The sequence below is a fragment of the Phocoena phocoena genome, chromosome 1 (assembly GCF_963924675.1).
Source record: "Phocoena phocoena chromosome 1, mPhoPho1.1, whole genome shotgun sequence".
Lineage (NCBI taxonomy): Eukaryota > Metazoa > Chordata > Mammalia > Artiodactyla > Phocoenidae > Phocoena > Phocoena phocoena.
Window position 1 is genome coordinate 165,688,746 of NC_089219.1, and position 17,385 is coordinate 165,706,130.

The following is a 17,385-nucleotide window of genomic DNA, read 5'->3' on the forward strand; positions in this document are numbered from 1 at the left end:
CAGCTGTGTTGGGTCTTCGGTGCTGCGCGCGGGCTTTCTCTAGTTGTGGCGAGTGGGGGCTACTCTTCATTGCAGTCGCGGGCTTCTCATTGCCGTGGCTTCTCTCGTTGTGGAGCTGCGTGGGCTTCTCACTGTGGTGGCTTCTCTTGTTGTGGAGCACGGGCTCTAGGCACGTGGGCTTCAGTAGTTGTGGCATGTGGACTCAGTAGTTGTGGCTCGCGGGCTCTAGAGCACAGGCTCAGTAGTTGTGGCGCATGGGCTTAGTTGCTCTGCAGCATGTGGGATCTTCCTGGACCAGGGACCGACCCCGTGTCCCCTGCACTGACAGGTGGATTCTCAGCCACTGCGCCACCAGGGAAGCCCAGGGAAGCCCCTGAGGTTTGGTCTGATCCAATGACTATTTCCATGAACTAAATAGGCCCTGGGTGCTCCCATCCCTGATGCCTAGGGGTCCTGAGAGCCCCCCTGGAGGAAGAGGCTGGGCTTGGGTATACCCCAGCTTTTATGCAGCGACGGGGAGGTCTTCACGTTTTGCTGAAAGCAATCAGGGAAGGGATTTTTTAAAAGATGGATCTGGATACTGCTCAGTTATTTAGCGTTGCATACATATTTCAGGAAAACCTAACTCCTTAAAGGTCAGGGAGCTGGAAATGGCATTTCAACAAATTATGTGGGTATTGCTATGGAAAGGCCACCAGCAGGAGGCCTCACAGGGTGACATTACTTCACGGAAATTGTCACAAAACTGGGCCTGATTGTCATTTTGCAGGCTCAGGAAGGGGACCATGTTCATGTGCCCAGAGATGCTCAGACCCTCTCACAGTATCTTCACTTCAGACTGTTAGATAAGCCAGAAGGACGTCTCACCAATTGAGAAGCGGTGGAGTGGCCTGTGGCGGCCATTCTCGCAGCTCCTGCCTTGGACTTGCCCAGGCCTGTGATCAGGGCCTGGGGGGCTGAATCAGACATGAATGTAAAACTTGCCTGGAGAGTGAACTTAGAGCAAAGCCATGGCGCAGTGTTCCTGCTGCATGCCTGGGGTCACCCTGTTAGGGCCCGTGGAGCCCCGTCCCTTCCCCAGGCTCCACCCCCCTCCCACCCCTGGCTATCATTTCGGTATTCCCCATTTCTCAGGGGGAAGTTGAGCTGCAGTAAACAGCTTGCACTGCAGCAAACCCTTCAGGAATGATCACCTCTGCTTCCTTTAAAAAAATCTTTAAATGCTATTCTTTCTTTCCCAGTGCACCAGAGTGGAATTACATAGATCCCAGGCAGAAAGAAAAGCTGGACAAGAAAGCTGAGGATGGAGAGTTCTGGTGAGAGTCACCTGCGGGAGTGCTGTCCCCTTAGTGGGTCCATTCCTGGTTCACAGGTGGGCAGCACTCTCTAGGTGTTCCAGGAATTCCACATGGTTCCCAGCCAGGAGGGCTTGTTTCTCCTCCCCCTTTTACCCCAGAGTAGTTCTACCTCCGTACTAGTACGTCTAAAGCATTGAAACCAAGATATCTGGGCCTCAACACGGATTAGCTATCAGCTTGTCTTCCTCTGTTTCCATATCTTTCCACTGAAATAGGAGCACTGTTCCTATCTCTTTAAGTCCAAGATTTAGCATAGCATCAAAATAAGATAACTTGGGCTTCCCTGGTGGCACAGTGGTTGAGAGTCCGCCTGCCGATGCAGGGGACACGGGTTCGTGCCCCGGTCCGGGAAGATTCCACATGCCACAGAACGGCTAGGCCCGTGAGCCATGGCTGCTGAGCCCGCGCGTCTGGAGCCTGTGCTCCGCAACGGGAGAGGCCACGACTGTGAGAGGCCTGTGTACCGCAAAAAAAAAAAAAAAAAAAAAAAAAGATAACTTCCTTCACTCATGGGCTAAGGAAGATAATAGGGACGCCGCTAAGAATATGACGTGGTTTAGGGGCCATCTCTAGGCTCCAACTTGAACACCAGTTAGATGTAAACAGGAGGGAACTTGGAGATGGTGGTTTGGTTCAATTTACCTGCCAGGGTCTCTCCAGTTGATGGTTTCGTCTCTTTGCGGGGTTGGTTAGATATGAGAGGGGGTTCTCTAAGAAAAATGGAGATGCTAACAATAGTGAGGAATGTGGTCAATGACCCCTGCATATTTGTACAGTGGGCTGCAGAAAAGACTCGAGCTAGCCCACGGCCTTTGGTCCGTCCTGGGCCCAGGGGGCACGCCTTCCATCACTCTTCCAGACCAGCTGTCTCGACTGAGAGCCCACCTGTCCCTCTGCCCCCAGGATGTCTTTTTCGGATTTCTTGAGGCTGTTCTCTCGGCTAGAGATCTGCAACCCGCCCCTGGACTCCCTGAGCAGCGAGGAGGTGCACAAGTGGAACCTGATTCTATCCAATGGGTACTGGATACGGGGCTCCTCTGCCGGCGGCTGCCAGCACTACGCAGGTGAGGTGGGAGCTGCCGTGCTCACCTTCTGGCTTGTCCTCCCAGGGCTGGGCATCCTTATATGTTAATCTTGGGACAGTGCCTTTGCACTCTGTTCTCTGGCTCCTGGCACCTCTTCGCGGCCCAGCTTCTTTCTGGGGCTTGGAGGCCAGGTCAGCAGTGGTGCATGGTGGCTCTGCAGCCATTCACCCGGGACCTGATCTCAGGTAACATCATTCTTCAGCGTCTGTGTGTTCAGACTATCTCTGCTTCATCCACCTGCCCCCTGCCCCACAAGGCCGTTCTTCGTACTAACCATGCACTTGTCACCCTGCACCAAGGCCTCTTGTTTTTCTCTGGGGCTTCCTCCATCCCCATGTGGCCCGGCTGGCTGGCAACCGGCCCACTGCGCCCTGGGACAGTGGCTAATGGTGCGCTAGAGGGACACGGGTTCGGCATCACTGTATCAGCAGACCGCATCCATCCGAGCGGCCGTTCTGCTTTGTTTGCACCTGAGTCACACACAGGGTGTGCGAATGGCCACTGTCCACTCCCCTGGTCATCATCAGAACTCCCTCCCTGGTGGGGATAGTCTGGCGCAAACCGCTGCCTCTGCACTAACCCGGGCCCTCATCTTATTAAAGGTGGGAAGCCTTCCCTGTTCGCGGGAGACCACTAGTATCTACACATATAGGCTCCTCCTAGGTTGAATCAGCTGAGCCAGCACCAGAGGAAGAAACTCCGAAAAACAACCCCACATCTCTAAGGAGAAATGAAAGAAAGCAAAACCCACCCTCTCCACTCCCCACCTCCCCAGGCCCCATGTCTCTCCTGGTCTGATGTTGACATTGTTAACCGACTTCGACTTGTAAGCATTGGGCCTTGTTCTCACGACAGAGCTCATCGCAGTCCTGTGCTCAGGGCATGGAAGCAGCATTAGAATAAAATCCCGTGTGGGTGCAGTCCTGGGTCTTGACCGGGTCTCTTGTTCATTATCCCCATCCAACCCGAGCTCCCATTTCTGACGGCAGAGATGGAAGGAGGGTGGTCCTTTCCTGCCACTGTCGCTCAGATACCTGGTGCAACAGCTCTGGGACCCTGGGAGGGTCGTCTCCCTGGTCTGAGCTTCAATTTCCCAATCGTCAAAGTGGAGGGATAATACCCACCTTTGGAAGTGCTTTGTAAATGGTGTAGTGTTATACAAATGGGATGTGTTATCTTTATGACCCATTTTCCTCTTCCAGCTCTGTTAAGGAGTAAACAAAAAGTGTAGGGATTGCAGTGATGTTGCATTTGGGAGAAATTAAAATATGCTCACCATTAGCAAGCTCTTAGAAAATGTGTAGGAAATTTGCATGGATCATTTTGAGAGCTCGGAATTGTAGGGGTGCCTAAGGTATCTGTCTGCATGAAATCGCTACCCCATCTGTGCCGCCAGCTAGCTGTTGGGACAGATGGACTGTTCCTGCCCTTTGGTGATGATGTAAGTTTAGAAGATTACAGAATTGTCTCTGGCTCCTCTGGAATCGACAGATATTTGTTTTAAAATCTACACACTTGTAGGGGCTTCCCTGGTGGCGCAGTGGTTGAGAGTCCTCCCGCCGATGCAGGGGACGCGGGTTCGTGCCCCAGTCCGGGAAGATCCGACATGCCGTGAAGCGGCTGGGCCCGTGAGCCATGGCCCCTGAGCCTGTGCGTTCGGAGCCTGTGCTCCACAACGGGAGAGGTCACAACAGTGAGAGGTCCGCGTACCGCAAAAAAAAAAAAAAATTCTACACACTTGTGCCTTAGATTAAAAAAAAAAAATCTGGAAGTGGAAGTTCTGGGAGAGTGGAATTGAATAAGTAATTTTATTGTTAAGAAAATATAATAACCAGTGTCTCTTGGTCACGTGTGAATGCCCTGTTATTGTATCAGGTTGGACCCTTACCTAGAAGATCTAAGCACTCTCTCCATCCCCCACCCCTTTCTTCCCCCAGGGCACATCGTTATTGAAATTACTGAGGCCCTGGCATGGAGATGGCTGCCAAGCCTATCTTCCTCAATCATACTCTGTCACTTGAGTCAGTCATAGAATTGCTGTGTGTCCCTGGATGACCCATTTTCCCTCTCTGTGCCTTGGCTTGTAGAGTCACTATTTGGAGAGATTTTTTTTTTTTAAGGTCATATTTGAAATGAAGCAGTGTTTTAAAATATCCATAGGTGGTACGGCAGGCATGCTTCTTAATTGCCAATTATTATTCCTTGGGCATTATTAAATGACGTACTCTTGAGGGAGTGTCCCTCATCGCTGGCTGCCACGCTGAGCCATCTAGTGGGGCCCCTGGATCAATGGACAGAGGATCAGCAATCATGGCTGTTTTGGGCTGTGATCTGAAGCGGGGGCCCGTCAGACAGGCTTCCCAGGGGGCAAGAGTGGTTGGTCATCTTCTTATAGTCTGTCTGTCAGGAGAGGCCTCCTTGGTAGCTAGATTTTGCTAGAATTGTCCTCATCTGTTTCAGGGACCTGCTTTTCCCCCCAGAGACCTCCTTCCTCCAGGAGATGGGTTCATCTTCACAGGTCAGTTCTTCACAGTCTGAGAACAAGGAGATGTTAATCATTTCCCCAGAAGACTTGGAGTTTCCTTCCCAGGGGGACCCAGTGTAGCCCTGGGACCACGGGACCTTGAATATCCCGTCAAGTATATCTGGGCCCTGGTTGATCAAATGGACAAGTGTAAAGTTTCCACATGCTGTGGGGTGTGTGTGCTGGTATGTGGGTGGGGTAGGGAGATAGGAGGAAATGCTGACCACCTTGTAAAGCAAACTTGCCAAGGCCTGCTTACCCGGCACAGTTTGGCCAGAGTTATGCTTCCCTTGGGATGATCAAAATTCCTTCCTCTATTTCATTCTATTCTTCCCAGATCTCCTCACACCCCCTGGGGGGAACCACCATCTCCTGGGTGACTTCTAGCCACTTACTGGACCAATCCCCAGTTCAAAATCTGTTTGGACGAGGTGGGCGACCACCAGGAGGAGAGCATTGGTGAACCCGGCTGCACGGTGCTGCTGGGGCTGCTGCAGAAGAATCGCAGGCGACAGAAGAGGATGGGACAGGGCATGCTCAGCATCGGCTATGCTGTCTACAAGGTACTCTGGAGCTGGGGTCAGCCGTCACGGCACGCCTGATGTCTTTGGTCAGAATATTTTGCCCAGCAACTGAAGCGAATCTTTCTTATTGTTTGGATGTCCCTAATCAAGCATTTTCCTTGCTCCCCAAAATGCCTCCCCCAGTGGCCTTACTGAGGCCTGAATTCCACAATTAGAGACTCATTCCTCTGGCTTAAATCTCTACTGTTAACACTGAGACGTGTAATTCATTAAGCTTTGTCTGTCATTGAGGGTTCAGTGTAACTACACTTATTAGACTCTCTCCAGGTATAGGCTTCTCAGGGGACAGGAGCCAAGAAGGTGACACAAGGAGTATGAGGACATCACAGAGTGGGGGAAGGGAGCCAAAGACAAATCCTCTTTCTCCCTGGGCAACCTTGAAACACTTGTTGGGACACACAAGGCGTGGGCTGCGGTGAAAGGAGCCCCAGGTCATTTTCAGTTCTAGTGTCTCTGGACTGAAGGTCACAGCTGGCTCTGGGCTCAGGCATACCCCAGTTTGCCCTGTAACCACCCCTCTATAGATTTCACAGCCTAACAAGTAGGTTAAAGCAAGACCTCTGGGTCTTGACAAGTCTAGCCAGGATCAAATTGGAATCCACTTATTTTACGTAGGCAAAGACTTTTTATAACGAATTCCGGAGGGATTCATGGTGGTTGTTTTTATAGAATTTTGTCAAAAGTGAATTTCTTGGGAAAAATACAATTCTAATGAGAAACACCAAGAGCTGGCTGGAAGCCCAACATCTCAGTATACATAAGTGCATGGGAAAGAAATACTGTAATAAGAAACCAGTAAGGAAAAGTGCAATCGTCGAGCTCACGTGACCTCCAGCCCCTTTCTTTCTCTTATTTTGGAACTTAGAGCTTTAGAGTTTAGTGTGTGTGTGTGTGTATGTGTGTGTATTTTGTGTTGGAGGAATGGGAGTTGGCAAATAATTGCTGCTTGATGGCTGGAGAAAAGTATTTCAAATAAATAAGCTCCAATTCTACTCCAGCGTATCCCTTCCATCCCCACCTAGAATGTAAGTAGGACCAAAACAGATTTTTTGCTTATAGGGATAAAAAACCAAGAAAGCACTTACCCTATGCATATCGATTCAACACTTCTTTAGTGCGCATTTGCCACGTGCCAGGTGCCGTGCTGAAAGCTGAGATCCAGAGGAAGAGCAGAAGGTTATCGACCTCAGGGTGCTCACAATCTAGAGGGGAAAACCACACACACACTCCACTAACTACAGGGCAGGTCAGATCTGCAATGACGGGGACCAGCACGGTGAGCTGAGGTCTCCTCAGAGAGGGATAGCTTCGTGGAGGAGAAGAATTTGATCAGGGTATCAAAAAATGAGCTGGAGGGCTTCCCTGGTGGTGCAGTGGTTGAGAGTCCGCCTGCCGATGCAGGGGACGCGGGTTTGTGCCCCGGTCCGGGAAGATCCTACATGCCGTGGAGCGGCTGGGCCCGTGAGCCATGGCCGCTGAGCCTGCGCGTCCGGAGCCTGTGCTCCGCAACGGGAGAGGCCACAACAGTGAGAGGCCCGTGTAATGGAAAAAAAAAAAAAAAAAAAGAGCTGGATTTCAAAGGTGGACGAGGGAGAACATTCCAGCCATAGGGGACATCATGTGCTTCTTGACAGCTGGAGAGGAAGTGACAGTTTGGGAGAGCAGGCAGGAGGTGGGCGTGGCCAAAGGGTGGGCTGTATGGGGACTGTGGCCACCAGCTCTTCATCCACCAGCTCTACCTTCTATAACCGGATCAACAAAGAGTTCTTTCAAAGGTACGTGAGCTAACACACGGAAATAGCTTTGTGGGCATGGCATTTGCTCTCGTAAATAATATATACGGCATGTCAAGTTTTCAGACATTAGTTTACAGCTGCTTATAAAATAACCCCATGTATGTGATCCGTGGACCTTCCTCTTACAGCCAGAGGCATATAAATTAGAGCATGACATCTGTGAACACAGCCACTTTAACGTTAGGGTGAGGAAGGTGTACAGCCCTGTAGGGAGTGTCTGTGCCTGGACTTGTAGAAAGTACCTGGTGTTGGAGAGAGGCCATGTAGGGATTGCAGGGGGTACCATTCTCTGACCCCTGGAACTGCCTCTTCTGGCTTTAACTGTCTGCAAACTGGAGTCTTGTTTGAGGTGGGAAAACTGACAGTGACTGAGGAACAGCCAGAAACCCCCAAAGGCTAAAAAGCCCTGCTCGTCCGGCCCCGCTCTCTCCCCTGTAATCTTTCCTGCTGTGACAACAGGCTCCTGCCACGCAGACCTGTCATTTGCATTCAGGATATCTTGCATTTCAAAGGTGACTGTCCCTTTCCATCCATCAGTGGGCAATGCTGGCCTGCGCTCCTGTCTGGATGCTGCGGCTGGGGACTTGTGCCACCTGAGGCCTGGCTGGCTGGCTTGCTCAGTTCCTGCCTGGGGCCTCTTGGCAGTGGATTCAGAGCATATCGCCTGCGGCGGTGGGCGGGGTGAATGCAAAGACAGCCGAGGTGGTTGAGAGTCCCTGCCCAGGGGGTGAAGGCTGTTGGGAGGCAGATCCCCCGAGGACCTCTGCTCTCCCAGACAGCCGGGGCCTCTACATGCGGGATTTTAGCTTTAGATGCAAACTTAGAGGAGTGACAGTGACTGCAGACTTTTCTACCTCTGCTGCCAATTATAAACGGGGGCTCCAGAGTGAGGATGCCAGCTCATCCAAATTTTCCCTAATTTTTTCCCTCAGAGTTGGCAGCTGCCCACAGACCTAAGCCACAGACAATGCCCTTGCTACTCTTCTGGTCAAAAGAGCCTGCTTGGGAGGGGCAAAGGTGGGAAAAGGACAAGGGGGGATTGAACCCTCTTCAGAGCCTTCTCTGGCATGGGAGGACTCCCACTCTGCATCTGAGATCTCCTGTGGGCATCACCATTTTCATTTGCAAATAATAGGACCTAACTCTACCTAGACTAGTGAAAAAGGAATTTACCAGCTCATGTCACCAAACCCAGGGAAGGACAGGGATGCTTAGGACAGGGGACGTGCCTGCTGTCAGGACCCTTTCTCTTCACATCTCCCCTCTGGTGTCAATGCCATCTTCCTGGTCTGGCTTTCTGCACAGTCTCTCTAATATCACCCACATAAAACAAGGGGGCCCCTTCCCTTAGTTCCAATTTGAAAATCCGAGAGGAGTCTGTGATGGACTCAGCTTGGGTCACGTGCCTATTCCTGGACCAATCCCTGTAGCCAGTGGTGATTAAATTATGTCTTGAGTTGAGTGAGACCCCTTTCTGGCCAAGCCCTTGATCTGGAGGCCAGGTCTCTAGGTCTGTAAGATGTTAGTTCTCCTTTAACCCCTAAGGTTAGTCCTCCTCAAACATTTGGGGTCCTGGTAGATTATACAATGTGAAAATAAAGGAGAACCTTTTTTTCCCTTTCGGATTTCTAGGACTCAGTAGTCCACAGATGGCCTTGAAAATTCACCAATGACTTTCCAGTTTCAGAAATGCTAATGACTCTCGCTTTAGCACAGAATTCCTCCCAGTGGCCCAGGACTGCACAGCCTGTGGGCCAGATGTGGGCAGGGACACGAAGGCACAAAGGGAGGCCCACGGCACCCTCAGGTGACATGCTCTTGTCTCCTGCCCTGTAGGTCCCCAAAGAGATATGTGAACACTGACGGAGATGTCCTCCTTGGTAAGGAACAGCTGGGCTGCCTTCGTGATGGGCACCCAGTGGCATGTGCTTCCTCTGATGGAAGCCGGTTCTCCCACAGACCGACTCCCACAGGATCCGGTGAGCTGCTAACCCTGAGAGAGCTGGTAAAGACACTTGGGTCCCACCCACCAGGAAGGGGACAGTGGTGACCTGTGCCCCTTGTGTGCCTGGTGGTCTGATACAAACAAGATGACTGTAGCTCACTTAGGCTCCTGTTTATCTAGCCGACAGAAATAAGGGCCCAGAGAAGGAAGCACCAACTTTATCTTTTTGGCTCCCAGCTTTTCCTGCATCTCCTCAGTGATTTACAGCTGGGTTAGAGAGGCATGTCATCAGGGTCGTACTTACATCGGGGGTTTCCTGCTACGGTCCCAGGCCTCAGCCAGCTATCCCGGTGACCTCGTGGGCAGGGGCTGGTGGGGCGCTGTGAGACTGCCTCATCCATGCAGCTGGCACGCAGTCAGGTCCCAGCTCGTCCCAGCCCAGTGAGTCTCTCCTTGCCTGCACGCTAGGGACACCTGGAAGCTCTTAGACATCTCCATGCCCAGACCAATTACGGCAGAATCTCTGGGGTGATTCCAATGTACGGCCAAGGTTAGGAACCACTTGTTCTGTCTGGGGCTACCCCAGCCGGAGTCTATTACTCGAATGATGTAGGGGTACGTTTGCCCTGCTGTGCTAATCCCTGCTCCCCCGGGGTTCTCAGCCTTGGCCACCTGGTAGCGTGTGCCAATGAGGCCCAAGTTCACAGGTTCCAGCCTATGCCTTCTTCCAAGGCTGCCGATCACTGGTCTACCCTGCCTGATGGCTCCCAGATGCATATTATTGGTTATGGAGGCAACAGACAAGAGCGAATGGACGATTTAGAGCGTGCCCCTCTTCACTACTCAAAAGTATTTAAATTCAAACGTGCATTAAGTCTGTTGGATGGTGGCTCCCATCAGAAGTGGCCCGTCTATGAGAACGAGGTCCTCTGCACACACAGTGGAGCCTCCAGGAGCATCTCCCGGTGCTCTCCGTGCATCGCTGTGGAGCCTGTGCTCTGCAAGTGCCGGTGGCTCTTTGGTTCCAAGGCCTGGGGGCTTGTGAAAGCACAGGCTGCTGGGCCTCAGCCCCAGAGTCTCTGATTCCGCAGGTCTGGCTTGGGGGCCGAGGACCTGCACTTTCAACCAGCACCCCAGTGGTGCTCACGCTGACCCTGGGCCCACACACTCATGGCTGGGCCAGGCCAGGGCCCTGGTGGCACATGCCTGTGTGGAGTCCCCAGTAGGACAGAGGGGCCCCAGCTCCTGCCTCCGTGCTCTCCACCTCCCACTCTGGCCTCCCAGGTGAGGCTTCTGCAATGTGTCCTGCCCCTGGGTTCCTGCTAGAACTCAGTTTGCCCCATTACCTTCCCACCTCCCACCCCACACTTCTCCTTTTCCCCTGCTGGTTGCCTGTTTCCTCCCCTCGCAGTCATCAGGGAGGGCAAGAATGACATTTAGCCCCTTAACACTTGCACTCAGCCAAGGCCTTGCTGGCCATGCCCCCAGCATTCTGCCCAGAGTAGAAAACTCCTGGTGGGGGGGGATCCCAAGGCTGTGGCTGCTCTAGTGCCCAGGTCAGCAGGGGCAGGCTGGGGGTCCCGCTGTGATGCAAAGAGGGTCGGGTGACCGTGAATAGACACTGTCTACCCTGGGGTGGGCAGTCCAGCTCTGGGTCACACAGAAGTCACAGCCCTCGCAGCTTACCAGCACCTGCGCTCTGTCACAGGCATCTTGATGAAGACTGGTCATGAAGATAGAGTGCAATGGGGAGGCTTAATCACAGCAGTAATAACACCGGCAACAGTGTTTCCAAAGCACTCTGTAGCCACTAATTAGCCCGTGGCATATGACCACAACCTCCCTCTCCCTCCAACAAACAGATGGGTCTTGGGGAACATCTTCCCCCTCCCAGGAGGGCCAGGCCTCCCTCGGGGTGGCCACCCCCTCTGTCTGCCTCCCTGCCCCACCCCCTCCCCCAAATCTGATCACCCTGGTTACCTCGCAGAGCAATTTTCCAAGCCAGGCCAAGGTGAGCAGGCCCTCCTGGCTGCTGTTGCTTGGGAACCAGGATTTAAGACACAGGCCTGTATTGGGGAGCTCAGTGCCACACCCCCAGGTACAGCTGCAGAGTGAGAGTCTGTTGGATTCAATGAGGGATGATTCATGAGGACAAGTATCCAGAGAGAAGCTGAGCACACCTGCTGTCCAATCCTTCGTTTACGCGGGAAGAGGGCAAGGGGTCTGGCCAAGGTCAGTGCCTCAACCTGGGCCGGGCACCCAGAGGTGCTCTGAACACATTTGATGATGGGCACACGGTGAGCTCACGACAGAATCCAAGGCTTCCTGATTCTCAGCCCGGGGTTAAAAATCAACTGTCCCTAAATTAGTGCGATAAAACCCAACTCTGGGGCCTTCATCTTCCAGGATTTCACAAGACATTGACCCTGACTGTTGCTTTGCACAGCTGGAGAGCCACACGGATGAGCACCTGGGCCGGGTCTTCTTCCTGGGCCGCCAGCCTTCCGCCTGCTCCAGCACCTACGTCAACCTGCACGAGGTTTCGGCACGTGTGCAGCTGCCCCCCGGGGAGTATGCGGTGGTGCCGTCCACCTTCGGGCCCTTCAAGGATGGCGACCTCTGCCTGAGGGTGTTCTCGGAGAAGAAGGCCAAGGCCCTGGGCGTGTTCTTTCCCTCTGGGGTGGCGGGGGTGACAGAGGGACCTGGCTCCGCGCAGGTGCAGGCCCTGTCACTGTGCGGGACCTACCCCCGGCTCCCAGAAGAAATTTGTAGAACACCATAGATCTCAAGGGTCCTTCACTAGGTGTCCCGCTACTGCCCCTACATGTTGGTCTGTAGGACATGGGGGAGTTTTCCTTAAAAAAGGTCAAGGCTAGAGAGAAAGGGCACCAGTAACAGCCTGGTTAGAGCATTTTCCTCGCAGCGGGGATGGGCACTGCATAGAGGAGGATCTAGATGAGAGCACCGCCTCTTCCCTTACACACACCACACACACACACACCACAGACATACACACGCACAACACAGACGTATACCACACACATCCACAACACATATATACACACACATGACACACAACACATACTACACAACACACAACACACACACACCACAGACATACATACCACATACACAGATCACACACACAACACAGACGTATACCACACACATCCACAACACATACATACACACACGACACACAACACATACTACACAACACACAACACACACACACCACAGACATACATATCACATACACAGATCACACACACAACACAGACGTATACCACACACATCCACAACACATATATACACACACATGACACACAACACATACTACACAACACACAACACACACACACCACAGACATACATACCACATACACAGATCACACACACAACACAGACGTATACCACACACATCCACAACACATATATACACACACATGACACACAACACATACTACACAACACACAACACACACACACCACAGACATACATACCACATACACAGATCACACACACAACACAGACGTATACCACACACATCCACAACACATACATACACACACGACACACAACACATACTACACAACACACAACACACACACACCACAGACATACATATCACATACACAGATCACACACACAACACAGACGTATACCACACACATCCACAACACATATATACACACACATGACACACAACACATACTACACAACACACAACACACACACACCACAGACATACATACCACATACACAGATCACACACACAACACAGACGTATACCACACACATCCACAACACATACATACACACACGACACACAACACATACTACACAACACACAACACACACACACCACAGACATACATATCACATACACAGATCACACACACAACACAGACGTATACCACACACATCCACAACACATATATACACACACATGACACACAACACATACTACACAACACACAACACACACACACCACAGACATACATACCACATACACAGATCACACACACAACACAGACGTATACCATACACATCCACAACACATACACACACACACAACATGCAACACATACTATACAACATACAACACATACACACACCACATACACACTGCACACACAACACACACACCAGACATACACATAGCACAGACATACACACCACACACACACCACACACATCACACATACCACATACATATACACACCACACACACCACAGACATACACACACCACACACCACACATACTACACATACCCACAACACACACGCCGTACATACACACAGACCACATATTACCACACACACACCACAAACAGACCACACACACCTGATATACATTACACATACCATACACACACATCACACACACCACACATACATAACACATACATAGCACACACATATACACCACACACATTCCACATGTCACACACACACGCACACACAAATACCACATACACAGACCCCACACATTGTATAAACCCCCCCATCCACCACACACACCACACACACACCATACATATACATCACACACACACATGCCATACATACACACACACGCACCACGCTGCACCACGTAAACCATGTACGCGCGCGCGTGGACACGTGGGCTGTGGGCTTGGTGGCTCATCCCTCAGACACCATTTCAACAGGGATTCACATAGCTGGGTTCCTAGGGGAAGATGAGAATAGTAACTGGGGCAAGGTGGGGAGAGAATTCCCCAGAAGAGTGATCCACCAGTGGGAACATTCTAGATTCCATGGGGTGCCCACTGAACTTGGCAGTTCTTGTCTCTGGTGAAAAACTCAGGGTGGGGGGCGGTTGGGGAGGTGAAGGGAGGGGACCTGGTTCAGTTTATGCAGTTTGGTGCTAGTAGGAACTGAAGGTCTTGCGTAGGAATCCAATCCCTCAGCAGAGTTAAAAACTTCCTAAAAGAACCTAGCCATTAGCTGTATGTTTGACTTACTCATAGTTGTTTTTTTCTTTCTTTGTGTTTTAGGGAAATTGGGGATGTAGTACCTGGAAACCCACATGAGGTATGCCGCATTTTAGTATGCCAAGCTCTGACACTGATGCATAGCAGTCATTTGGGATTTCTTATTGATTCATAACTGCTCTTTATATATTGAGGATAATAACTTTATTCATCAGGGCCACAACATTTTCTAGGTCCTGGCTCTTCCTGATGAAGATGAGATAGACGCAGCACCCGGAACCCAGGCTTTGTAACACATTCCTACCCCGTAGGGGGAGTCTGAGTGTCCCCCACATTCGGACAGGTGGATCCTCAGAGCACTTGCTGTGAGCTTGAGCACTTCTGGGTAGGATGGAGAAGGCGATGGGAGAAAGAGATCTAGTCCCTGCTCTTAGACAGACTTCCATCCAGTCTTTTAGACAAATGACAGAAGCATAAGGAAAAAGATGAAGGGCAGCTCACGCCAGCAATGGATCTAAGCCTGTGTGAATGTAGTCTGAGGGTGCTGGAGTGAGCACCTCCTTTGGGAGGCTCCGTGGGGGAGGTCATTTCAGAGCAGACTTTGGAGGAAGAAATGCACAGTCTGTGGGTTCACCTGCCTCCCTCCCTCTACCCCTCCCTCCCTGCCCTGTTTCTCAGATGCGGTGCACAGAGGCAGCAGGTTGAGTGTGGCTGTTTTGTAAGGGGTAGTGGTATTATTTGGCATATATCAAATCTTTAAGCTCTTATTTCTGCAGATGCATGGGGAGGTGCCAAAGATGGACCCATCTTGCCCTGGGGGCGGGGCAGTTATGCCGTGAGTCTATTAGATAGAAAACATGTGCCCCATTGTCTGTTCCTTCTCATTCCCATTAGTCTCTGAACTGGACTTGGTGCCCAGTAGTTAAGCTAATGGTCAGTAGCGGCCCCTGCCTTGAGTCAGCTGCAGTTCCTGGCACCAGAGGCCCTTTCTGTGCTTCTGCCGCTGGGTGGTCCCAGATGGTCAGAGCTCTCCCTCCTGCCCCCTTCCCCTTCCCCATTGCAGGTAGATGCCAGCTCAGCCTCTTCCCTGCCCCCCAGGCCTTGTCTCTCACAGTAGCTGCTCCTCCTAGCGGTCCCAAGTGTGTTAGAAAGGCCAGTGTGCCAGTGTGGAGGGTGTGGATCTGAGTCCACAATTCAGGTGGGAAGAACTATCCTTCCCCCACTCCCCCTTTTTTTTCCCTGCTAAATCAACTTAAAACTGACTCTACCATCATCAGAAATTCTACAAATAATAAACGCTGGAGAGGGCATGGAGAAAAGAGAACCCTCCTACACTGTTGATGGGAATGTAAATTGGTACAGCTACTATGGAGAACAGTATGGAGGTTCCTTAAAAAAACTAAAAATAGAGCTACCATGTGATCCTGCAATCCCACTCCTGGCCACATATCCAGAGAAAACCTTAATTTGAAAAGACACGTGCAACCACAATGTTCATAGCAGCACTATTTACAATAGCCCAGACATGGAAGCAACTCAAGTCTCCATCAACAGATGAATAGATAAAGGGCACCAGAGGCCCTTTCTGTGCTTCTGGTATATATGATGATGAAATATTACTCAACCATAAAAAAGAATGAAATAGAATGAAAAAGAATGAAATAGTGCCATTTGCAGAAACATGGATGGACCTAGAGATTATCACACTAAGTGAAGTAAGTCAGACAAAGACAAATATAATATGACATCACTTATATGTAGAATCTAAAAAAATGATACAAATGAACTTATTTACAAAATAGAAACAGACTCACAGACATAGAAAACAAATATATGGTTACCAAAGGAGAAAGGAGGGGGAAGGATAAATTAGGAGTTTGGGATTAACAGATACACACCACAATATATAAAATAGGTAAACAACAAAGACCTAGTATAACTATACTTAATATCTTGTAATAAACCATAATGGAAAAGAATATGAGAAAGAAAATATATACATATATTCTTCCTCATACTCTGAATATATATATTTGAATCACTTTTCTGTACACCAGAAACTAACACAATATTGTAAATCACTACACTTTAATAATAAAAACTTACTGGGCTTCCCTGGTGCACAGTGGTTGAGAGTCCACCTGCCAATTCAGGGGACACGGGTTCGTGCCCCGATCCAGGAAGATCCCACATGCCGCGGAGCGGCTGGGCCCGTGAGCCGTGGCTGCTGAACCTGCACATCCGGAGCCTGTGCTCCGCAACGGGAGAGGCCACAACAGTGAGAGGCCCGCGTACAGCAAAAACAACAACAACAACAACAGCAAAAAAAAAAAAAAAAACCCAAAAACTTACTAACCCCCCATTTCAGGAGTTCAATCTCAGTCATTGTTGGGGTGCACCGTCTCCACCTCCCATGGTCTTGGCGTTTTCTGAAACACCAGGAAGTCTGTACCAGTCACGGGTCCTCACTGTTCTCCCTTGAGATGCCCACTGTCTCAGCTCATAGGTTCCTTCAGGCAGCTCTTGGGCTTCTGTACTAGGTCTGCGGCTTAGAATCTTTGGTAAACTAGGAGTCGCCAGGCCTAGGGGACAACCGTCCCTTGAGGTCCCCAGAGTATCATGTATGGAGCCATACAAGTGTTCCCATATTTCAGGGCCCTGGGAACGGCCAACATCTTCTTGGTCTCAGGGAAACTTGGCCTTTTCTCTTTAAGGTACCCCTCCCCCGACACACACACACACACGCACACACACACACACACACACGCCACAGGGATAATATATTCAGGGGACTTAAGACTTTATAGGAGACAGGAAGAGCCATTGCCCTTGCCTTCAAGAACTTCTGTTTTCCTCCCTCCAGAAATCTCCAAGACTTGGACAGCTGGACATTTAAAGGGCCTGTTTGGAATGGGGGAGGGAAAAAAGAAAGCAATTGAACAAACACACTAGAGAAGTGTTGCAAAGATGCTGTCAACATGTAATATGACAACAGTAAAATAATACCTGTTTTTGCCAGGTTGCCTTCCCATTTCCAAAGCGTTTTCATGTATATTTTCTCAAAGCAACAGGTAATTCCACTACGTTAAGGTCCTTGAGAGCAAGGACCATGTCTTGTTCACCACTACATCT

General features: G+C 50.6%; 1 protein-coding gene across 1 annotated transcript in view; it reads left to right on the forward strand.

Moving 5' to 3' along the window:
• The window catches only part of LOC136118565 (calpain-8-like), a 49,453-nt gene that overhangs the window by 12,105 nt on the left and 19,963 nt on the right, over nucleotides 1–17,385 (forward strand). The window contains 5 exon segments of the mRNA XM_065871797.1: nucleotides 1,242–1,316; nucleotides 2,262–2,422; nucleotides 5,355–5,530; nucleotides 11,739–11,956; nucleotides 14,317–14,353. Coding sequence (XP_065727869.1) covers nucleotides 1,242–1,316; nucleotides 2,262–2,422; nucleotides 5,355–5,530; nucleotides 11,739–11,956; nucleotides 14,317–14,353 — 667 coding nt within the window.